This window comes from Caretta caretta, chromosome 18 (assembly GCF_965140235.1).
Source record: "Caretta caretta isolate rCarCar2 chromosome 18, rCarCar1.hap1, whole genome shotgun sequence".
Lineage (NCBI taxonomy): Eukaryota > Metazoa > Chordata > Testudines > Cheloniidae > Caretta > Caretta caretta.
This window is the reverse complement of record NC_134223.1, coordinates 1169810-1194613: the sequence shown is the minus strand read 5'-3', so window position 1 is coordinate 1194613 and position 24804 is coordinate 1169810. Positions and strand designations below refer to the sequence as shown.

The 24804-nt window shown below is 53.0% G+C and overlaps 1 protein-coding gene across 15 annotated transcripts in view; it reads left to right on the top strand.

Annotated features, from left to right (window-relative positions):
* The window catches only part of RAP1GAP (RAP1 GTPase activating protein), a 226177-nt gene that overhangs the window by 118735 nt on the left and 82638 nt on the right, over positions 1-24804 (top strand). For 14 of the 15 annotated variants that reach the window (XM_048825425.2, XM_048825426.2, XM_048825431.2 and 11 more), the window contains one exon: positions 2074-2152. The exons of the other annotated variant lie outside the window; for it this stretch is intronic. Coding sequence is in view for 12 of the 14 variants with exons in the window: in XM_048825431.2 (XP_048681388.2) it covers positions 2074-2152 (79 nt within the window). In the remaining 2 variants the exon portion in view is untranslated. The remainder of the gene's footprint in view (positions 1-2073; positions 2153-24804) is intronic. 15 annotated transcript variants of the gene reach the window in all.

Genomic DNA, 24804 nt, shown 5'->3' with positions numbered 1-24804 from the left:
CTTGGTCTGCTCAGACTCAGCCCTGCGGGCAGGGCCCGGCTTGCTGTGTCTGTGTGGTGTCATGCAGGGGCACTGATCGCAGCTGGGCTTTCCAGGCGCTGCTGTAACGGGTGTGAAAACATGTGTGGTGTCAATCCGGCGTGACTCCCTGACTCCAGTGTGGGGTTGGCTGGCACACGTGGGCTCAGAGCCCAGCCCATGCTGTGAGACAGACCCTAGTGCAGAGATGGGCAAACTACGGCCCGTGAGCCACATCTGGCCCATGGGACCCTCCTGCCCGGCCCCTGAGCCCCTGGCCTGGGAGGCTGTCCCCTGGCCCCTCCCCCGCTGTCCCCCTCCCCGCAGCCTCAGCTCACTGTGCTGCTGGCGCGATGCTCCGGGCAGGGGGCTGCGAGCTCCTGGGGCAGAGCAGCTGCAGAGCCCGGCCTGACCTGGTCTCTGTGCTGCGCGGTGAGGGGGCAGGAGAAGGGCGGGCTGGCTAGAGGGCAGGGGAGTTTGAGGGGGTGGGGGCGTGGATAGGGGTCAGGGTGGTCAGAGGGCGGGGAGCAGGGGGGTTGAATGGGGGCGGGGTCCCGGGGGTGGTCAGGGAGCGGGGGGTAGATGGGGCAGGGGTCCCGGGGGGGCAGTCAGGAAGGAGAGGAGGGGTTGGATGGGGCGGAGGGGGCAGTTAGGGGCAGGGGGGGCAGGGGCAGTTAGGGGACAGGGAGAAGAGGTGGTTGGATGGGACAGGGGTCCCGGGGGGGCGCGTCAGGGAGGCAAGAAGCAGGGTGGGGTCGGATAGGGGGTGGGGGCTGGGCCACGCCTGGCTGTTTGGGGACTCAGTCCGGAGCCTCCCCAAACCGAACCTCCATACAATTTCTGAAACCCGATGCGCCCTCAGGCCAAAAAGTTTGCCTGCCCCTGCCCTAGTGGGAGGAGGGGGGTGACAGAGCGTGGCCCCTGCGTTCAGGGAGCAGGAGAGCAAGGCTCACTGGCGCAGGGTCTACATGGCAGTTAGAAGGATTTCACTGGATGCAGAGCATGGTAGCCCTGCCCCGTCATTGCTGGTGAGCCCGTCCAGCGGTGCCAGCATTAATATTTGCTGGAGGACGGCAAACTCAGCTGGCCTGCCCATCAGTGGGTCTGAGCAGCAAGGGCTCCCTGCACTGGGATCTGTGGCTCCTGCATGCTGAGAACCAGGCCATGTGGATTCTTTGCTGTGGGGCAGCGAAAATGCACCCCAGAGCTTGGCGCTGCCCTGTTGGGTGCCTCCAGTGAGAGCACCGGTGCCCAGACCAGATGCTCCATGCGGGAGCAGACAATGATGCATGCTGCAATCTGAGGCTCGGTGTGCTGCCTGAGAGCCGGGGAGCTGTAATCTGCTTCCCCTCAGGCCATCCAGCAGGCAGGTTTCTCAGGCTGGGGGCTGAGCTGTCGCCCTCGTTTTCACCTGGGCAGAGTTCCCAGTTCAATTCCTCAAAGTTGCAGTGGCATGAAGGGGCCACCTGCTGCAGCTCCACACCTGTGCCGGTGTGAGCCCCTCGTCGCTAGTACCAGCTGCCTGGATAATAACCCAGTCTCCTTCGCAGCGAGGCAACTGCTGTTGCTCCTCCTGAGGGTGGCAATTCAGTAGCTCTCTGCGTGGCCCTGGCTAGGTGCGATGGCTGGGGGAACGCAGGTTGCAGTCCACTAGCCAGACGCAAGGTACCAGGTGCAGAAGTTGGAGCATCTGTTGCAGTCCATGGAGCAGCTGCGCTCTCCACTGGCTGCTTCAGTAGCGTGTTTGTAACTTATCCGGTCCAGCTTGCTGCTGATGCACTTTCCTGGGGATCTTCATGAAATGCAAGTGACCTGAAGCCAGCTCCTGGTGGGCCCCTCCAGCGCCGCGTCTCTCCTGGACGCGTTACCAGGCTGCGTCTCCCCTCTGATGTGGCAGCTGAGCGGCACCTGGTGGCTCCCCAGGACTACCCTTTCCTTGACTCCTTTGGGATCCCCACTGCTGGCCTCTCTCCTCCCGGCCCCTCCGGCTCCAGCCCAGCTGGAGAGGTCACAGCCATGGGGCCAGCTGTAATATGCGGGTTTCTTCTCTTTCAGGAAGAACCATGGGCCAAGCCAGTGTGTCTCACACACCGTAGAACTGCCCTGGGTGGGCTCTGCTCCCCCCCACCCCAAGGTAAGAGTCCTCTCTGTATCCCCCCACGTCACGGCACCTTCCCGAGTCCCCTGGGACACACTGCTGTGTGGGTCCCTGCAGCAGTGACCAAGCCGGGGGCCGTGGCTGCAGACAGGCCCTGGGCGGGGACACCCCAGCTGCTGGCTCTGCAGGGGGAGCGCTTGCCATGGTAGGCAGTGGGATATAGTGGCCTAAGCAGGAGGCCTGGAGTCAGGACTCTGAGGTTGCACTCCCAGCCCTGCGTCTGACTCGTGAGCTTGGGCAAGTCCCTGCCCGCTCTGTGCCTCAGTTTCTATTTGTTGGAGGGTCTCGATACTGAGCTGCTGCCTGGGGCCTTTGATTAGTGGATGTGTGTACCACGGGTGAAGGTGTCCTGGGTAGGTCTCTGCAGCCTGGGCAGTCTGAGGGGGTAGCTGCCAGCTCCCCTCTGCACTGGTGCAACAGAGCCAAGCTCCCTCTAGCGGGGGTCGCTCCACTCCAGGACTTGTGCCAGCCCCTGCAGGTGGTGCTGGGGCTGGGCTCACGCTGGGCAGCAAGGAAAGGTTGTGTTTCCAGACTTGCATTCTAGTGTCCTGCTGGGGATTTTGTCCCAAGGACACTTCCCCCACACTGGCTAGGTGTCACGGAGGTTGGGGGACTCAGGACCCTGCAACCCCACTTCCTGCGATTCACCGTGACTCTCAGCCACCCAGTAGAACAGAAGGTTTATTAGAAACGACAGGAACATAGTCCAGACCAGAGGTTAGGCATAAACAGGACCCCTTAGTCAGGTCCTTTTGGGGGGGGCTCCCTCCTCTTCCCCAGCCCACTCCAAAAATGAACCCCCCTCCAGCCAACTCCCCCAGCCTCCCCCCAGCTCCTCCTCCAGCCTTTGTCCAGTTTCCCGGGCAGAAGGTGTCACCTGGACCCAACCGCCCTCCCGGCTCAGGTGACAGCCAGTGAAGCCACCCCCTGCTATCTCATCACCGATCAGACAGTCCCAGTAAACTCCCCTGCCTCATTCCTAGGTCAATCCTCCCCACTCAGTCCCTGCTGTCTCACAGTGGGTGAATGCCCCCAAAACACAGTGGGCCAGATTCAGGTCTGGGGTAACCCTGTTAGGATCAGCAGAGCGACAGGAGGGGGATCTGGCCCGGCTTCTTCCTTCTGAAGAGTGCGCTGGTGGGATGGCTGGGATGCGGGGCTGGCGTTTGGCTGTAGGTTGTTTCTGCAGCTTTGTTATTGTAGGGTCATTGGAGAACGTTAGAGCTATACCTTCCGGTTTGTTATTGTAGGGTCATTGGAGAACGTTAGAGCTATACCTTCCCGTTTGTTATTGTAGGGTCATTGGAGAACGTTAGAGCTATACCTTCCCATTTGTTATTGTAGGGTCATTGGAGAACGTTAGAGCTATACCTTCCGGTTTGTTATTGTAGGGTCATTGGAGAACGTTAGAGCTATACCTTCCCGTTTGTTATTGTAGGGTCATTGGAGAACGTTAGAGCTATACCTTCCGGTTTGTTATTGTAGGGTCATTGGAGAACGTTAGAGCTATACCTTCCGGTTTGTTATTGTAGGGTCATTGGAGAACGTTAGAGCTATACCTTCCGGTTTGTTATTGTAGGGTCATTGGAGAACGTTAGAGCTATACCTTCCCGTTTGTTATTGTAGGGTCATTGGAGAACGTTAGAGCTATACCTTCCTGTTTGTTATTGTAGGGTCATTGGAGAACGTTAGAGCTATACCTTCCCGTTTGTTATTGTAGGGTCATTGGAGAACGTTAGAGCTATACCTTCCCGTTTGTTATTGTAGGGTCATTGGAGAACGTTAGAGCTATACCTTCCCGTTTGTTATTGTAGGGTCATTGGAGAACGTTAGAGCTATACCTTCCCGTTTGTTATTGTAGGGTCATTGGAGAACGTTAGAGCTATACCTTCCCGTTTGTTATTGTAGGGTCATTGGAGAACGTTAGAGCTATACCTTCCGGTTTGTTATTGTAGGGTCATTGGAGAACGTTAGAGCTATACCTTCCCGTTTGTTATTGTAGGGTCATTGGAGAACGTTAGAGCTATACCTTCCGGTTTGTTATTGTAGGGTCATTGGAGAACGTTAGAGCTATACCTTCCGGTTTGTTATTGTAGGGTCATTGGAGAACGTTAGAGCTATACCTTCCCGTTTGTTATTGTAGGGTCATTGGAGAACGTTAGAGCTATACCTTCCCGTTTGTTATTGTAGGGTCATTGGAGAACGTTAGAGCTATACCTTCCGGTTTGTTATTGTAGGGTCATTGGAGAACGTTAGAGCTATACCTTCCCGTTTGTTATTGTAGGGTCATTGGAGAACGTTAGAGCTATACCTTCCTGTTTGTTATTGTAGGGTCATTGGAGAACGTTAGAGCTATACCTTCCCGTTTGTTATTGTAGGGTCATTGGAGAACGTTAGAGCTATACCTTCCCGTTTGTTATTGTAGGGTCATTGGAGAACGTTAGAGCTATACCTTCCCGTTTGTTATTGTAGGGTCATTGGAGAACGTTAGAGCTATACCTTCCCGTTTGTTATTGTAGGGTCATTGGAGAACGTTAGAGCTATACCTTCCCGTTTGTTATTGTAGGGTCATTGGAGAACGTTAGAGCTATACCTTCCCGTTTGTTATTGTAGGGTCATTGGAGAACGTTAGAGCTATACCTTCCCGTTTGTTATTGTAGGGTCATTGGAGAACGTTAGAGCTATACCTTCCGGTTTGTTATTGTAGGGTCATTGGAGAACGTTAGAGCTATACCTTCCCGTTTGTTATTGTAGGGTCATTGGAGAACGTTAGAGCTATACCTTCCGGTTTGTTATTGTAGGGTCATTGGAGAACGTTAGAGCTATACCTTCCGGTTTGTTATTGTAGGGTCATTGGAGAACGTTAGAGCTATACCTTCCCGTTTGTTATTGTAGGGTCATTGGAGAACGTTAGAGCTATACCTTCCCGTTTGTTATTGTAGGGTCATTGGAGAACGTTAGAGCTATACCTTCCGGTTTGTTATTGTAGGGTCATTGGAGAACGTTAGAGCTATACCTTCCCGTTTGTTATTGTAGGGTCATTGGAGAACGTTAGAGCTATACCTTCCCGTTTGTTATTGTAGGGTCATTGGAGAACGTTAGAGCTATACCTTCCCGTTTGTTATTGTAGGGTTGCCCACAATGCATCCTGCCTTGTTATTTTAGGGTCTCTTGTGAATGATGGGCTAGGCATTCCGGTTTGTTATTGTAGGGTCTTTTGTGGACGCTGGGGCTGTGCACGCTGGTTTGTGATTGTGAAGACTGGGGGTGCACCCTCACATGTGCTGCTGTGTCCTGGCACCAGTCCGCTGTGCCAGTACATGGGGTGGCTTGCGGGCTCGGGGATGCCAGATTAATTCAGGAGTAGTTGGTTTCTCATGGGGCTGAACCTCACTCCAGACCCCCTGCCCAGCCTGGAGCCCGAGAGTGCCTCGTACTCGTGTCAGACACACACTGCTGGCCAGCAGAGCTCCATGCGTAGTTGAGTCCAGGTCCCTGAGCTGATCTTGAATCCAGCATTGCCTAAGTCTCCCTCCCCTCTCCCCCCACAGCCTCCTCATGCCACTCCCTGGCTCCCTTTCTTCAGGCCCCTCCTTCCCTCTTCATGCCCAGGCCCTCCCCCATTTGCCCCAGCTGATCCCCCATGCAGTATTTGAAAGGGAAATGAGTGCAGGGCAGAGGTGGGAGCCTGCAGCTCTGCCTGGTGCTGGGGCCTGCCTAGAGGGCAGAGGGTTCTGGCCCTTGCCAGCCAGCCCTGGACCTGCCCTGTCCCTGCTTCACCAGCCTGGCTTATAGAGTGGGTGCCAGGGCAGGGGGCGAGGATGAGCATCAGAGATGGCACACACCCATCACCAAGCACAGCTTCTGACAGGACAGGGTCCCTCCCTTTGGTGCCATGTCCTCAGAGACCCAGGGTGACTGCAGGAGAGCTGTGGACAAGGGCACTGGTCCCTCCTTGTTGGCTGAAATGATGTATCAGAGGACGTGACCCAGAAGCCCATTGCCCATTTCCCTGCCACATCATGTTCTAAGCCCCACTCTGCTTTGCTGTCCTCTCACACCCCAAGGTGTCGCCCACTGTGGGCAGGGTCAATGCCCCTGCCAACCCCAAATGGCAGCCTGCATCTGCCACACCCAGGGTTCTGATCTCTCTGACTCCTTTTGGGTTAATTGTGGAGTGAAGTTTAGGGAGACCAGAGTAGCCAGAGTTCTGAGGAAATCCACAGCTTCTCCTAAGGGATCCAGGCCCAGCCAGTCCTCAGCCTGGATACCCTCTGTAAGTCCTGCAGCCACTCGGGTTGGTTTTCTTTACTGGCAGGTTTTCATCTGTATACCCTCAGGATGCTAATTGCTCCTGGGTCTGTTTCTCCCCTGGGGCCAGACTCAAAGAGCCTTGAAGCAAATAGAAAGACTCTTATTGACTGTTTAGTGCTCATTTTTTTCCTCCTAATCTTTCTTTGACTCAGGACTATAGTTAGTCTTATGCAATGAGAATTGCCGGGATTGCTTTCAGAAGATCAGTATCAGGTTTGCTTCCCTCTTAACCACCTGGGCCCATGTTAGCCGACGGCCAAGGATGTTTGGTGAGGTGCCAGCTATGCCCGTTTATACCATCCGTGACTTTAACCGCTAGGACGCACTGTCCCTTCGCGGCGGGCAGCCCGGGCTAGGCTGACGGATGCCCCAAGGTCCTAACCACCCGTGACTTTAACTGCCAGAGCTCCTTCGAGGCGGGCAGTCAATACTGACTGACAGGTGCCCCAATGGCAGCACTAAGAGCCTCTCCACACCCGTGACTTTCACTGCTAGAGCTCAGAGCTCCTTCGCAGCGGGCAGCCAGGATTGACTGACAGGTGCCCCAAGAGTTTGCCCCGTGGAGGCGGCACAACTCAACGCTAGGCTCTTAGTACTCTCACCTAATGGCCAGGCTTTAGAGCCAAAACGGCTGAGGTTCTTTAATTGTGTTGGCTGCTTTACAGTAAACCAGAGAAAACAAGTCAGGCTTATGCACAAATGGTTACCAAAATTTATGAAGCTAGATTCTAATCATGTGGTTACAAAATTGCTAGTGCCTACTTATTTAAATGTAGAGATGTTACACACACAAACAAGTTACAAAACTGAAGCCACAATCCCAAAGAAAGAAAACAAAGTATAGAGCTCTATTTCAAATATGTGTCCACTAAAGATAGGAGATCAGGTGTGGGTGCTTCTTACCCTCCTTGCATCTCTCGATTCCAGCGGTGCCAAGCCAGGATCGGTCACTCAATTCCGCGGAAAGACGAATAAGGGACAAGGCTTAGGGACCCTCTTAGCTGCAGAAGCCTTGGGAGGCTGTCACTTATCTGACCAGCAGATAGATAGTGAAAAGCACTCCAAAATCATGGTGCTGTAGGTCCCCTACTTATACCTCTGTACTCCTTTATTCTCTTTCTCCTTTCTTATGCCAAATTGAGGCTGGTCTGTCGGGGTGACACCAGCTTTCGCAAGAGTAGTTTACACTTGCAAGGGAGAGAAACAATAAGTTTCGACTACTGGACATTTCTTTTATCAGGGTAAATATTTTCCCACCTAGGATGTTGGTGTGTGTGCATCACGCTATTGAGTAGGGGCTAAGAGCCATGTCTGTCACAGGGCCTCTGCCTGCGGTGAGCTTAATCGTTGTATCTGTTCCCAGAGGCACATTGTAGCAGCACACCTGTGCTTTCACAGCTTCAAAGGCTGTGCTGGAATATATGTTAAGTGCCCTGTTCCGGCTTCCTCCTGTGTTTCCAGCAATGCTGGTCTGAGAGAGGGGGGGCTGGCTGTCTGGCTACATCCCACTTCAGCTCGGTGATGTTTCAGATCTTGTTGGCAGAGGTTCACAAGGTCTGTCCTCTCTCTCCCCCTGCACTCCTGGTATGGGTTGTCTGGACTTGCTGATTTGAGGCTGTAGGTTAACGTAACATAAGAGTATGTTTTCCAGAGTTCTGTGTAAGCTCGAAAGCTTGTCTCGCTCACCAATAGAAGACAGTCCATTAAAAGATATTTGCTCACCCATAAGAATGGCCATAGTGGGTCAGACCAATGGTCCATCTAGCCCAGTGTCCTGTCTGCCGACAGTGGCTGGTGCCGGATGCATCATAGAATCATAGAATATCAGGGTTGGAAGGGACCTCAGGAGGTCATCTACTCCAACCCCCTGCTCAAAGCAGGACCAAGCCCCAACTAAATCATCCCAGCCAGGGCTTTGTCAAGCCTGACCTTAAAAACCTCTAAGGAAGGAGATTCCACCACCTCCCTAGGTAACGCATTCCAGTGTTTCACCACCCTCCTAGTGAAAAAGTTTTTCCTAATATCCAACCTAAACCTCCCACACTGCAACTTGAGACCATTACTCCTCGTTCTGTCATCAGCTACCACTGAGAACAGTCTAGAGCCATCCTCTTTGGAACCCCCTTTCAGGTAGTTGAAAGCAGCTATCAAATCCCCCCTCATTCTTCTCTTCCGCAGACTAAACAATCCCAGTTCCCTCAGCCTCTCCTCATAAGTCATGTGTTCCAGTCCCCTAATAATTTTTGTTGCCCTCCGCTGGATGCTTTCCAATTTTTCCACATCCTTCTTGTAGTGTGGGGCCCAAAACTGGACACAGATGAGGCCTCACCAATGTCGAATAGAGGGGAACGATCACATCCCTTCATCTGCTGGCAATACCCCTTCATATACATCCCAAAATGCCATTGGCCTTCTTGGCAACAAGGGCACATTGTTGACTCATATCCAGCTTCTTGTTCACTGTAACCCCTAGGTCCTTTTCCGCAGAACTGCTGCTGAGCCATTCAGTCCCTAGTCTGTAGTGGTGCATGGGATTCTTCCGTCCGAAATGCAGGACTCTGCACTTGTCCTTGTTGAACCTCATCAGATTTCTTTTGGCCCAATCCTCCAATTTGTCTGGGTCCCTCTGTATTCTATCCCTACCCTCCCTACCTCTCCTCCCAGTTTAGTGTCATCTGCAAACTTGCTGAGGGTGCAATCCACACCATCCTCCGGATCATTTATGAAGATATTGAACAAAACTGGCCCCAGGACCAACCCTTGGGGCACTCCACTTGATACCGGCTGCCAACTAGACATGGAGCCATTGATCATTACCCGTTGAGCCCGACAGTCTAGCCAACTTTCTATCCACCTTGTAGTCCATTCATTCAGCCCATACTTCTTTCACTTGCTGGCAAGAATACTGTGGGAGACTGTATCAAAAGCTTTGCTAAAGTCAAGGAACAACACGTCCACCGCTTTCCCCTCATCCACAGAGCCAGTTATCTCATCATAGAAGGCGATTAGATTAGTCAGGCATGACCTTCCCTTGGTAAATCCATGCTGACTGTTCCTGATCACATTCCTCCCATGTAAATGCTTCAGGATTGAGGACCTGCTCCATGGTCTTTGAGGACCTGCTCCATGATTTTTCCGGGGACTGAGGTGAGGCTGACTGGCCTGTAGTTCCCAGGATCCTCCTTCTTCCCTTTTTTAAAGATGGGCACTACATTAGCTTTTTTCCAGTCGTCCGGGACTTCCCCCGATTGCCATGAGTTTTCAAAGATAGTGGCCAATGGCTCTGCAATCACATCCGCCAACTCCTTTAGCACTCTTGGATGCAGTGCATCTGGCCCCATGGACTTGTGCTCGTCCAACTTTTCTAAATAGTCCCGAACCACTTCAGGTGCATATGCATGTCAGGAGCTGTGGGAGGAAGTTGTGCTGTTGGAGAGGCTGAGTAGTACACACCACATCAGGCACAAGAAAGGAGGCCCTGAGGTAAGGGTGAAGTGGAGCTTAAGGAAATGAGGGCTGCTATGGGGGAAGTAGCCCAGGGAATTGTACATGTCATGTTTCTAAAAGGTCAGCTACCATAGCTGATACTATTAGGGTCCCTGGACTGGAGCCCGGAGTAGAGGGTGGGCCCGGGCTCCCCCCTACCTTTGCCCCCTGATTAATCACTGAGACTGGGAGACAACAGAGACTGTGCAAAGAAGGATAACTTCTCCTCACCTCCCTTGCTGGCTTATGACGAAAATAGCTTAGTAGACTGTGACCCTTGTCTCCAGAGAAAGAAGGGTTACATGGAGGGTCACAGTGAGCCTCTGAGGCTAGCGAAATCCGCCAGGAAAGACGGGACCCACGGAGGCAAGGACAGAGCTTTGTCACAACTGGTGTAAGAAGTGGGATTTCGTTCACAGTGTGGCGGAAGAAAGAGGTTTAAAAAAAAGTGCACTGGGGTTTTGGATTTTTTTTTGGGGGGGTTTTTGTTTGTTTGCTTTGTTCCACAATGGAGGAGGTGGTAAGAGCTCTGGTACAAGCCATGGCAGCCCAGCAGGAGGCCACCCGGGTTCAGGCAATGGCACAACAGGAGTCTATGCGGGTACAGCAGGAAACCAATCAATTACTGATGAGCCAGGCGACCCAAGATCGTGCCCTCTTGAGAGAGGCGGTGGACCAGCTGAAGATCCTCACCACCGAGGCCCGGGGGTCCAACGGGACGCGAACCCTGAGGGCCACTGGTTGTCTGCCAAAGATGACATCAGGATATGACGTAGAGTCCTCTCATTCAAAAGGACTGCTCAGCGTGAGGCGTGGCCCCAGGAGCAGTGGGCCAGCATTCTCGCCCCTTTTTTGTGTGGAGAGGCCCAGAAGGCCTACTTTGACTTGCCTGCCATGGATGCCACTGACTATACCTTTCTGAAGGCAGAGATCCTAGCACGATCAGGGATAACAGCAGTGGTAAGGGCCCAGAGGTTCCATGAGTGGAAATACCAGGAGAACAAACCCGCGAGGTCCCAGCTATTCAACCTCATACACCTTGCACAGAAGTGGTTACAGCCCGAGCTGTGCAGGCTGGAGGAGATTTTGGAGACCTTGGTCATCGACCATTACATGTGGGGACTGCCGCCAGATCTCTGCAAATGGGTAGGCCAGAATGATCCATCCACGTACGACGAGATGATCACACTGGTAGAAAGATGGATGACAGCCAGGGAACTGACCCGACTACCCAATGAAGGCCCCTTTCGAAGCAAGCACCCGACCCTGACCCTGGAAGGTTGGGCAGCCAAACCCCTGGGGAGTCGTAGGTGGAAGAAGGGGGGGGGGCGAAAACCAGTGGGGACCCCAGAAGGAAGGGATTGGCCTGAGTGGGGGGAACCCCCGGACTAAACCTCTAACCCCCAGGATAGGGGAGTGATTAAAAGCAATTATAGATGTTATGCATGTGGGGAGTGGGGACACATAGCAGCACAGTGTCCCAGCACTGAGGAGTCTATGCAATGTAACTTGGGGGATTGGGAGGTCCCATGCTCCTTTATCCACCTCGCGGGGGTCGCATTAGCCTCACATAATTACACCAGGACAGTGAGGATAAATGGAGCAGAGACTACAGTGTTTGTGGACTCTGGGAGTGCTATCACCCTCATATCGGGTAAGCTGGTAAAAAACAGTCAGCTGTTACAAGCCAAACACGTAGCAGTAAGGTGCATGCATCCTTGGTTCGTGAGCCATTACCCCACCATCCCAGTGGAGATAGAGGTTCCGGGAAACCCCATTGAGGTGACCGTGGGCGTAGTTCCTAAACTTCCATATCCTGTAGTCATTGGGAGGGGCTATCCAGGGTTTGATAATTTACTCCCCCTGGAGAGGCTGGAGGGAGGTGGGGACGCTGAGGACAGCGGCTTGTCACCGGGGGAATGTCAACCCCCGATGTTCGCTGAGATTTCTCAGGATCTGTTCTCAGCCCCCCGAAAGACCCGGAAGACAAAAAAAGAGAGGAAGGCTGTGAAGGCCTTGGGATCCCGGATCCTGACCCAGGGCCAGAAGACCTCCCTCATAGGCCGATGGATGCAAGCAGCCAACAGAGAAACTTCCACCACAGAAGGTGAGCCAGAAGCTGTCCCCAGCCATGACGGCGGCGAGCCATTGGAAGAAGCAGAAGCTGGCCCCTGGGAGCTTGGGCAGGTTAGTCCTGGGAGAGAGACTTTTGGGCGGGACCAGGCGGAGGACCCCAGATATGATAACGCCAGGAAAGAGGTGGCAGAGATCGATGGGATATCCATGGATGGGAAGGTCCCAGACCTTACTTTATAGTGAAGAAAGATCTCCTGTACCGCGTGGTGCAAATGCAGGAGCAAGAGATACAACAACTTCTGGTGCCACAAAAACATCAAAAAGCCATATTGAGTCTCTCCCACAGTCACCTGTTTGGAGGACACCTAGGGGTAGAGAAAACCCAGGCACGGATCCTGCGGAGGTTCTTCTGGCCAGGAGTACATGAAGATGTCCGGCGATACTGTACCTCTTGTCCAGAGTGTCAGTTACATAGCCCTCGCCCGCACTTGCGGGCTCCTTTGATACCTCTTCCAATAATAGAGGTTCCTGTCGAATGGATAGCCATGGATCTGGTAGGGCCCCTAGAGAAGACAGCTTGGGGCCACCAACATGTGCTTGTTGTACTGGACTATGCAACCCAGTACCCGGAAGCTGTTCTCCTGCACAACACAGCTTCCAAGATAACAGCTAAGGAGCTAGTACAGATCTTTGTCCGGGTTGGGCTACCCAAGGAGATATTGACTGATCAAGGGACACCTTTCATGTCCAAGTTGATGAAAGATCTCTGTTCATTGCTCCATGTACAAGCCCTACGGACCTCTGTATACCACCCACAAACAGATGGCCTTGTGGAAAGGTTCAATAGGACCCTCAAGGCCATGATCAGGAAAGTGATGAGCCGGGATGGGAAAGATTGGGATACCCTATTGCCTTACCTCATGTTCACCATCCGGGAGGTTCCGCAAGCCTCCATGGATTTCTCTCCATTCAAACTACTATATGGGTGCCACTCTCACGGCATATTGGATATAGCCAGAGAAACCTGGGAAGAGGAGCCAAATCTCGGAAGGAACATAGTTGAGCATGTACTGCAGATGAGAGATCGGATAGCCCGAGTTACCCCCATTGTATGGGAGCACTTGGAGAGAGCACAGGAGACCCAACGAACCCATTATAACCACCAAGCGAAGCTTCGACGGTTCCAACCAGGGGATTGGGTGATGGTACTGGTGCCCACAGCAGAAAGTAAACTGTTGGCCCAGTGGCAGGGACCCTACGAAATAATCGAAGCCGTGGGAGAGGTGAACTATAAGGTGCGGCAGCCAGGCCACTGAAAATCGGAGCAAATTTACGACATCAATCTTCTAAAACCTTGGCACAATCGAGAGGCATGCTTAGTCATGCAGGAGACCCTTCCCCAGGAGGATAACTTACACGAGCAAGTGAGGATATCATCCGACTTGACACCAATCCAAAAGATCGAGGCAGCTGACATGATTAATCGCAACAGAGATGTGTTCTCTACAAAACCAGGGCGGACGACTGAGACCTATCACCATATCCGCATGATCCCCGGAGCCAAGGTAACATTGAGACCCTACCGAATCCCAGCAGCCAAAAGAGAAGAAATCAAGGCCGAAGTAAAGAAAATGTTAGAATTAGGGGTTATTGAAGAATCTTACAGTCAGTGGTCCAGTCCAATTGTTCTAATGCCTAAACCTGACGGTACCATGAGATTCTGTAATGACTTTCACCGACTGAATGAAATATCCCAGTTTGATGCATACCCCATACCGCGCATCGACGAACTGGTTGACCGACGGGGTAGTGCCCAATTCTTCACTACACTGGATCTGACAAAAGGGTACTGGCAGATTCCTCTGACCAAAGAAGCTAAAGAAAAGACAGCATTCTCCACCCCGGATGGGCTATTCCAGTACACCGTCCTCCCTTTTGGGCTACATGGGGCTCCAGCCACATTCCAGCGCCTCATGGATAAGCTGCTGCGCCCCCATACTAGTTATGCAGCTGCATACCTAGATGATGTCATCATCCATACGCCAGACTGGGGAACCCACTTGGAGAAAGTTGAGGCAGTACTGTGCACCTTAAGGCGGGCTGGCCTCACTGCTAATCCCGCTAAATGCGCCTTAGGGCTAGCAGAGGCTAAGTACCTGGGATATATTGTGGAAGGGGCATAGTGAAATGAATAAGCTAGAGGCAATTCAAAACTGGCCCCAGCCGACCTGAAAAAAGCAGGCCTGTGCGTTCCTAGGCGTGGTAGGCTACTACCGACGGTTTATTCCCCACTTCTAGGGCACTAGGGCAAGTCCCCTAATGGACCTGGTGAAGGCCCGAGGTCCAGGCATGGTAAAGTGGACTGACGCAGCAGAGGGGGCATTTACAGACCATCAGACGGCCCTCTGTAATGACCCCGTACTCATAGCCCCAGACTTTAACAGGGAATTTATTTTACAAACAGATGCTTCCGAGGTGGGGTTGGGAGCAGTTCTGTTGCAAATGGTGGGAGAAGAGGAACACCCAATCCTCTACCTAAGCAGAAAGCTTCTCCCAAGAGAACAGAAATACGCAGTAGTTGAGAGAGAATGCCTTGCTGTCAAATGGGCTATGGAGACACTGCATTATTACCTCTTAGGCCGGCAATTTACTCTTGTGACGGACCATGCACCCCTCCAGTGGATGCAGCGGAATAAGGAAAAGAATGCAAGGGTCACCAGGAGGTTCTTATCCCTCCAACCATTCCAGTTCCACATACGGCACAGGGCTGCATGCCACCATGGCAATGCTGATGGTCTGTCACGAGCATACTGCCTGGCGTCCCAAGTTGCCTAGCTCTATGGTGTTGAGCGGGGGGGTGGGGAGGGAGGATATGTGACGGGGCAAGGCCAGATGGCTATAGAAAAGTAGTGGGAGATAGATATATTAGCTCCAGGCTAAACAAATCACTGGTACCAGGTTAAGTGAAATGGAAGCTGCTCCAGGTCAATTAAGACACCTGGGGCCAATTAAGAACTTTCCAGAAGGCAGGGAGAAGGCTAGGTTGATTGGGACACCTGAAGCCAATCAGGGGCTGGCTGAAACTAGTTAAAAGCCTCCCAGTTAGTCAGGTGGGTGTGCATGTCAGGAGCTGTGGGAGGAAGTTGTGCTGTTGGAGAGGCTGAGTAGTACACACCACATCAGGCACAAGAAAGGAGGCCCTGAGGTAAGGGTGAAGTGGAGCTTGAGGAAGTGAGGGTTGCTGTGGGGAAAGTAGCCCAGGGAATTGTACATGTCATGTTTCTAAAAGGTCAGCTACCATAGCTGATACTATTAGGGTCCCTGGGCTGGAGCCCGGAGTAGAGGGTGGGCCCGGGCTCCCCCCCACCTTTGCCCCCTGGTTAATCACTGAGACTGGGAGACAACAGAGACTGTGCAAAGAAGAAGGATAATTTCTCCTCTCCTCCCTCGTTGGCTAATGATGAAAATGGTTCAGTAGACTGTGATTTGGGATTTTGGGATGTATGAGTACAGGCATTGCCAGTAGATCAAGGGACGTGATTGTTCCCCTCTATTCGACATTGGTGAGGCCTCATCTGGAGTACTGTGTCCAGTTTTGGGCCCCACACTACAAGAAGGATGTGGATAAATTGGAGAGAGTCCAGCGAAGGGCAACAAAAATGATTAGGGGACTGGAACACATGACTTATGAGGAGAGGCTGAGGGAACTGGGATTGTTTAGTCTGCGGAAGAGAAGAATGAGGGGGGATTTGATCGCTGCTTTCATCTACCTGAAAGGGGGTTCAAAGAAGATGGCTCTAGACTGTTCTCAGTGGTAGCAGATTACAGAACGAGGAGTAATGGTCTCAAGTTGCAGTGGGGGAGTTTTAGGTTGGATATTAGGAAAAACTTTTTCACTAGGAGGGTGGTGAAACACTGGAATGCGTTACCTAGGGAGGTGGTGGAATCTCCTTCCTTAGAAGTTTTTAAGCTCAGGCTTGACAAAGCCCTGGCTGGGATGATTTAGTTGGGGTTGGTCCTGCTTTGAGCAGGGGGTTGGACTAGATGACCTCCTGAGGTCCCTTCCAACCCTGATATTCTATGATTCTCTTAATCGTAGCCTCTGAACCACACAGCCCCATAATCCAGGTGAAGGTGGCTGCAGAGGAGTCTGCACTATGTCTGCTGCAGGTGGCTCAGCGATGTGACCTCCAGCTGGGCCACATCTGAGCTTGGGGCTAGAGGAATGAACTCAGCAGGTGAAAGGAGGTGGGTGAGCGCAAAGGGCACCTGTGCCACACACTCACCAGGGAGTTCCAGCACCAGCCTGGGCAGCACTGGGGAACAGGCTCTTTCCACATGCTGGGCATGTTTAACAAGGAAGCTGAGGAGCAGAACGCCTCACTAGCAGCAACATTAGACAACAGAGGAACCTGCCAGGAGCAGTCACCAGCCCCAGGGAGAGTGACGGCAGTGCTCGAGTCAGGTCCACTCCAAGATCTGAGTCATGACGTCTGCCTCTCGGTTGCTTGCTGTGTGGCTGGCAGTTTGGTTCAAAACTCCTGGGGTCTGGCTGGAGCAGCTCAGAGATGAGTCTAATCCACAGGCTTCCTCGGAGCAACTCTCTGCTTTGATGAGTGTCTAAATGAGTATCCGATGAGTGTCTGATGGGGTCTAAATTAGCTGTTTCCACTCAAGAAAGAGATCTTGGAGTCATTGTGGATAGTTCTCTGAAAACATCCACTCAATGTGCAGCAGCAGTCAAAAAAGAGAACAGAATGTTGTGGGGAGAATCATGAAGAAGGGGAGAGAGAATAAGACAGAAAATATCATATTGCCTCTGTATAAATCCATGGTACATCCTCATCTTGAATAACACATGCAGATGTGGTCGCCCCATCTCAAAAAACATACATTGGAAAAGGTTCAGAAAAGGGCAACAGAAATGATGAGGGGTCTGGAATGGCTTCCATATGAGGAGAGATTAAAAAGACTGGGACTTTTCAGCTTAGAAAAGAGACGGCTAAGGGGGGATGTGATAGAGGCCTATGAAATCATGACTGGTGTAGAGAAAGTAGATAAGGAAGTGTTGTTTACTACTTCTCATAACACAAGAACTAGGGGTCACCAAATGAAATTAATAGGTAGCAGGTTTAAAACAAATAAAAGGAAGTATTTCTTCACACAATGCACAGTCAACCTGTGGAACTCCTTGCCAGAGGATGTTGTGAAGGCCAAGACCATAACAGGGTTCAAAAAAGAACTAGATAAATTCATGGAGGATAGGTCCATCAATGGCTATTAGCCAGGACGGGCAGGCAGGGATGGTGTCCCTAGCCTCTGTTTGGCAGAAGCTGGGAATGAGGGACAGGGGGTGGATCACTTGATGATTACCGGTTCTGTTCATTTCTTCTGGGGCAACTGGCACTGGCCACTGTCAGAAGACAGGATACTGGGCTAGATGGACCGCCTCCCCTCCTCCCCATTTTCCATATCCTCCTCACCCAGATGCCCAAGAACGCGCGGGGACCTCCGGGCACCCAGCCACTCCACTCCAGAGGATGGCCCAAGCAACAGAAGGCTGTCACGTTTGATTTTTAATGTGGCTACAATAAGCAATGTGGCATTGTCCTTCCCTCCTCCCCCACCCCACCCGGGCAATCTTGTCCATTATCTCATTTTTTAAAAGATTAATAAAGAAACAATGCATGGTTTCAAAATAATAGTTACTTTATTTCAAAGCGGGAGGGTGGTTGGTTTACAGGGAATTAAAATCAACAAAGGGGGTGGGTTTGCATCAAGGAGAAACGCACACTACTGTCACACTGAAGCCTGACTAGTCATGAAACTGATTTTCAAAGCCTCTCTGATGCACAGCACGCCTTGCTGTGCTCTTCTAATCACCCTGGTGTCTGGCTGCTCAAAATTGGATGCCAGGCGATTTGACTCAACCTTCCACCCCACCATAAATGTCTCCCCCTTATTCTCGCAGATATTATGGAGCACACAGCAAGCAGCAATAACAATGGGAATGTTGGTTGCGCTGAGGTCTGACCTAGTCAGCAAACAGCATCCGTGAGCTTTTAAACGTCCAAAGGCACATTCGACCACCAATCTGCATTTACTCAGCCTATAGTTGACCTGCTCCTTACTACTGTCCAGGCTTCATGAGCCATGGGAGCAAGGGACAGGCTGGGGTAGGTGTGACCACGCAGTGCTGCCGGCTGGGAGAGCAACCTGAGGCAGAAGCCTCCAGCTCGCATGATATTTTAGGCAGGACTGAATCCCCATAAGATGAAAGTTAAAGAAGAGAATGACCTGGAGTTGCTGGCTCCCATTTGGTGCTCTAAGAGGAGGATAGCCATGTCTGTCCAAGAGCCTCTGATCGACCTCACTGAGGTCTGCCAGGAGCATCCAGGAGATGTACATCGGCTATCAGTCCTACTGCACCATCTGCCGCGAATGCAAGGAGCTGCTGCTGTGTAGCAATGCAGTACCACATCTGCCAGCAGCACCCAGGAGATGTACAGTGACGGTGAGCTGAGCGGGTTCCATGCTTGCTGTGGTATGGCGTCTGAATGGGTAACCCAGGAAAAAAGGCACGAAACGATTGTCTGCCATTGCTTTCATGGAGGGAGGGAGGGAGGAGGGCCTGACGACATGTACCCCAAACCACCCGCAACAATGTTTTTCCCCCATCAGGCATTGGGAGCTTAACCCAGAATTCCAATAGGCAGCGGAGACTTCGGGAACTGTGGGATAGCTACCCATCATGCACTGCTCTGTAAGTTGATACTAGCCACGGTAGTGAGGATTCACTCCGCCGACTTAATGCGCTTAGTGTGGACATACGCAATTGACAGTATAAAATCAGTTTCTAAAAATCGACTTCTATAAAATCAACCTAATTTTGTAGTGTAGACAAGGCCAAAGTCAAGATGCTGCAATCCTTAATCCTGAATGGGGTGTTGACTCTGAAACCTAGCGGTGTCAGTTTACATGCCAACATTTTTAACTTCTTCTTGCCAATCGTTTTAGCAGAACCATCCAGCTGATGTGCTTATCTATTGAGAACACTGGTCTAAGTGACAAACTTATTTGACCAAGCCCCCATTCTTTGCATCTATACTTGTTTACACTCCACCCCACCCAAGTACATATACCGCCACCCAGCTCTGAAGGCAGAGAGGAGAGCAGCGGCTGCTGGCTGGGCACCCAGCTCTGAAGGCAGCATTGTGCGAGCAGTAGCACAGAAGAAAGGGTGGCAATGTGAAAAGCAATATTCATCAGTATCACTTTTCACAGCAGACTTAGTCCCCATTGCCACCTTTACTTCTGTGCTCCCCTCCCCCCCCCACCCGGCTGAGAGCAGAACCCCGCTGACAGCAGAACCCCGCTGCCTCCTGGTGAGGAATTGAGGGGGGGAGGGGAAGTAGAGCCTGAGCCTGGGTGGTGGGGTTCCAGCTGTCTCCTTTATCCCCACCTCCCTGGTGTGCACATTCCTTCTGCACGAGCCCAGCCACCCGGGGCTGAGAGCCAGAGCACTTAAAAAAAAAAAAGCACACAACTCATGCCTCCCTTGCCACGTTCCCATGCCTACCTTGCCAAGCCCACCCCCTGGTTTGAGAATCGCTGATTTAGATGGAATGACAGATACTAGGGCAGTTTCTTGCTCTCTGCTTGAAAGAATCATCCCCTCTTAGCCCTCCCCAAATCTTTGACCACCACAGCTCTAACCTGAACCCTTCTCATCCCCAATCCCAGTCCTTCCAACATCACATGCACTAGCCGTTCCAGCTGCCTAACGTGCTTGCAGTCAAGACCAGCCCTGCCCCCCCACCCCCCCGCCGAGCCCATTGGCCTGTGGGCGTGCCGATCTCATGCCAGGCTGGTACTTGGATGGGAGACCAAGAAAACTTGAGGTTGCTGTGGAGACATAGGTGATGATTCAGTAGAGGGCACTCTTCCCTTTCAGTTAGCATTGGGTCGCTGCCCTTTGCTTATAGCTTCCAAGGCCAGGAGGGACCCTTATGCCCATCTAGTGTGACCCCAGATAGCCCCGGCCAGAGACCTGCCCACAGTAATCCCTAGGGCAGAACTTTGAGAATGGTCAGGGATGGAGAATCCATCATGAGCCCGGTGAATTGGTCCATTGGTTAATTATTGTCACTGGTAAAAATGTCCACCTTAGTCTGAATGTGTCTAGCTTCAGCTACCAGCCACTGGGTCGGGTCAGACCTGTCACTGCCAGACTGACGAGCCCCTTATGAAATATTTGTTCCCCACATAAGTACTTACAGGCTGGGATCAAGTCACCCCCGAACGTTCTTTTTGTTAGGGTAAATGGATGGAGCTCCGTGAGTCAGTCACTGGTTTTCTAACCCTTTAATCATTCCCCTGGCTCTTCTCTGACCCCCTCCAGTTTATCAGCATCCTCCTTGAGCTGTGGCACCAGGACTGGAGCCAGGATGCCAGCAGCAGGTGCCCCAGTGCCAAGCAGAGAGGAAAATGTCATACTAGACATTCCCCTGTTTAGGCGTCCATGGATTGCTTTAGCCCCTTTTAGCCACAGCATCACACTGGCAGCTCATGTTCAGCTGATCATCCCCCATGATCACGGGCACCGGAAGGACTGCAAGAGTGCGGGACTAAGCTCCCCTCAATGGCCTGACCCCCTAAATCCCCAAACCCCTCCCCTACAATGGCTTGGCCCTTCCAGATCCCCAGACCTGTCCCAACAGCCTGTATAAGAGACCAGATGCTGGTATGTGGCTCAGTGCAAAGCGGGACCTTGGTGCCAACCAACTGGGCCAGGTCATTGCATGCTCCCTCCCAGCCAGGTTTTAAAGGGCCGGGGAGACAACGGCCATTTGGGTGCTGGGACCTTTGTAGAAGTTGAGGGGCCAAGGTCAAAGTGGTGGAGGAATTAATACTTAAATATCCCACAGAGAGCACATACGTTTCTTTTATTAAAAAGTGGGAGGCCATGGCCCACTGTCCCCCCCTCCACCCCGGTTCCGGCACTGGTGACCATGACCCCAGATTATTTTCAGAGTCACTGCTGCCCGGGATCAAGCCTCCATTCTCTAAGTGTGACCGGCATTCTTTGTCGCTAGATATAGACATTTATGTTCAGCCCTGTTAAAGTCCCTGCAGAACCAAAGCACTGAGCACTTGGTATCAAAGATCCCATGGGACTATTCACATAAACTGGATCGTTATTGCTGGTGTCCTGGACACACTGCAGTTGGCAGCAGTAACTACGTTCTTCCTACCTATATTCCTTCAGTTTAATTGGAGGTGGTGTTCTCCTTCCCTGCCTCTCCTAAAATGTTGTGCAGATTTGTCAAGAGTGGCTGCTGCGTTCCTCCCCAGAGGGGGTGAAAGGAATCCTGTGTATACCTGTATAAAGCACTGTCGGATGTACTGCGATAACCTGCTGCTATTTCTGACATGTGGTATCATGACGCACACGGGCTATATGTGATACCTTGAGTCACTGCAGTTCCTGTGGCTTTGTTCTCTGGCTCCATCTGTCACAAGCAGCACCAGACTAGCTAGGGGACCTGTGTTTCCCTTTCATTTGTGCCAGTGAAACACATTGGCTCTGGTCGCCATGTCTCGCAGGCAGGAAATTCATTCCTGCAGCCTGCTAATTGCTATAATTACCCTCACCTGGCTAATAGCACACAACTACTGCCGGCCACTTCCCTTAAAGAGACTGTAATCCAAACAACTGCTGCCTCTGATTCGAAGTATTCGGAATGACTTATGTTGCAGGGGTGCCCAGAGGTCCCTGCCAAGAGCCAAGGCTCCTTTTGCTGGGCTGTACCCCACAGCAAGCCAGTCCCTGCCCCACAGGGCTTCCAATCCACACAGACAGGGGGTAGGAGCAGTGTGGGGATGGGACTTGGGGATGGGACTTCCAGTGACAGCTGGAAATGAAACCCCAGGGCTGTGATGTCTGCCCAGGGAATTCTCTGTTGTGGCTGCTGGATCCACACTGCATCAGAAACTGGGTCTTGTGGATTCAGTTTCCAGGCCCGCGCTTGAGTGTCCACAGTGCATTGTAAAGCTGGGCTTACAACAGCAGGACACGGGTCTGAGCCATGTGAATGCATCCACACTGCACTGTGCAGACCTTCTGACTCCGGGTTGCGGCTTGAGCTGTGACCACACTGCGCAAAGGCAGGACTTGGACCCAAGTCGCAGCAGGACTTGGGCTCTGACCCTGTGAGTCCCCCTGGCTCTCGCTTCCTGAGTTAGACAGATTTGTGTGTGGATGGGAGGGGGTTTGGCACAAGCCGCAGTCTGAGCCCTGGTTTACAGCACAGTGTAGCTGGGGCGCTCTCTGGCTGTCCGGCCCACATACCCAGCCTGTGCTGCCTTGTCACCCCATCGGGGAGCCCTGTCTGGACTCCACACGCGTGGGCGGGCTGGCTGCCTGCACGTCAGGCGCGATTCAAGCAAGCTGCCGAGAGGGGAAAGAGATTTTTGTTTCGTTTGGTGAGACCCCCGTCACTTCCAGGCTGGGTCGTGGCTGCCAAGCCTTGAGCAGATGCCAGAGTCAACAGAGTGGAGCTCCCCTGGCAGAGCAAACACCGCTGGATCCTGAGCTAAGCAGAGACACGGGGTAGCATGAGTCATCACTGATGCTCCGGGCAGCTGGGGACAACAAGGTGGGGCAGGGCCAGCCTGGCTCTTACAATCCCAGCCACAGAAAGGCTCCGACAAGCCCTCGCGTACTGCTGCTTGTGTCAGCCACGCCAGCATGGGACAGGCCACCGTTGGGTGTCATGGGCGGAGGCTGAGTGCAGACCTCAGATCTGAAAGCACGAGTCCCTACAGCCGGAGCTGGGGGCCCAGCTCGCCTAGCAGGTGCCAGTAGCAAATGCATAAGCCACTGCGTGTGATGCAAGCACTTGAGGAGGCCGAGAGCTGCCCTGGCGCCTAGGATGCGCCTCCTGTTGCTGCCACCAGAGGATCCCAGAGCACTTTGGGATTGGTCCCTTTACCTGAGAGGGGAAACTGAGGCACCGAAGGCTGCATGTCACCCACGTCAGCGGAGAGCTGAGATGATGACCTTGGGCTCCTAGCTCTAAGACTCTGGCAGGGGCACTAGAGCATCCTAACTCTCGAGGGGCGGGGCCTGGCTCTGGATCAGTGGGGTGGGACGGGTGAGGGAGCACTGGTGGCTGGCTGACCTAGTGCAGTGGCTTTCAAACTTTTTTTCTGGTGACCCAGTTGAAGAAAATTGTTAATGCCCGTGACCCAACGGAGCTGAGGATGAGGGGTTTAGGGTGTGGGAGGGGGTCAGGGTTGGGGTGTGGGGGTGAGGGCTGTGGGGTGGGGCCGGGAATGAGTGGTTCAGGGTGTGGGAGGGGGCTCTGGGCTGGGGCTGGGGATTGGGGCGTGGGGATGGGGCACGGGATTACCTTGGGGGGCTCCCAGTCAGCGACACAGTGAGGATGCTAAGGCAGGCTCCCTGCCTGTCCTGCCACCGCAGACCACGCTGCACCCTGGAAGCAGCCAGCAGCAGGTCCAGCTCCTAGGTGGAGAAACACAAGTGGCTCCATGTGACTCTCCCCCACAGGCACTGCCCTCCCCTCCCAGTTCCCATTGGCTGGGAACCGGCCAATGGGAGTGCGGAGCCAGTCCTCGGGGTGGGGGCAGTGCACGGAGCCCCGTGGTCCCCCTGCCTAGGCACTGGACCTGCTGCTGGCCGCTTTCGGGGCATAGCACGGTGTCAGAACAGGTAGGGACAAGCCTGCTTTAGCCGGGCAGCACTGCTGATGGGACCTTTAATGGCCCGGTCGGCGGTGCTGACCAGAGCTGCCGCGACCCAGTGCCTTCCATTCCACGACCCAGTACTGGGTCACGACCCGCAGTTTGAAAACCAGTGGCCTAGTGGATGCTGCTCCCCGGTGCCGAGGGCTGTGTGTGAAAGCAGCCTTAGTCTGCTATTCACATGACACCTGAGCAGTAATACTGAGAAAGTTGCCGCCCTCCTGCCCCGGGACGCAGCAGGAAGTGGGGCGGATTTGACCTGGGAATGTTGCAGGGGAGTTTCATTGGGGATGGGAGACTTCTCTTGAGGGAAGATACCTGAGCCTGTAACCTGAGCCAGGAGGAGGTTTGGGGCAGGGTGACACCTTCTGCCTGGGAAACTGGACAAAGGCTGGAGGAGGAGCTGGGGGGAGGCTGGGTGAGACGGCTGGAGGGGTTTCCAGTTTTGGGGAATTGGCTGGGGAAGAGGAGGGAGCCCCAAGGCTTGGTCTAATCTCCCTGTCACCCAGAAGGGCCTGACTAAGGGATCCTGTTTATGCCTGCCAGCTCTGGTTTGAACTGTGTTCCTGTCATCTCTAATAAACCTTCTATTCTACTGACTGGCTGAGAGTCATGGTGAACCACAGGAAGTGGGGGTGCAGGGCCCTGACTCCCCCTCACTCCGTGACAGTTGGTGGCACAGGTGGGATCTACTTCACCCTGTGGACGGCGCTTCCTGCAGTAAGTGACTGGGGAGTAGTAAATGACGGGGAATTGACAGGGACCAGGCATGCTGAAGATTCAGAGAGGAGTGGTTTCGGGGGGCGGAGGAGCTACGCTTATCCCCTGGGAGTGTGTCCAGTGAGAAGGACTGTTGCAATAACAGGGTCCCCTTGGGCACTACGGTGAGCAGTCTCAGTGGCGGAGGAGTCTGTGGCTTGACCCTGGGAGGGAGGTGGTGACCTGGAGAAGGGCTGGCACCCTAGGGGTTCCTCCTGGAAACTGTG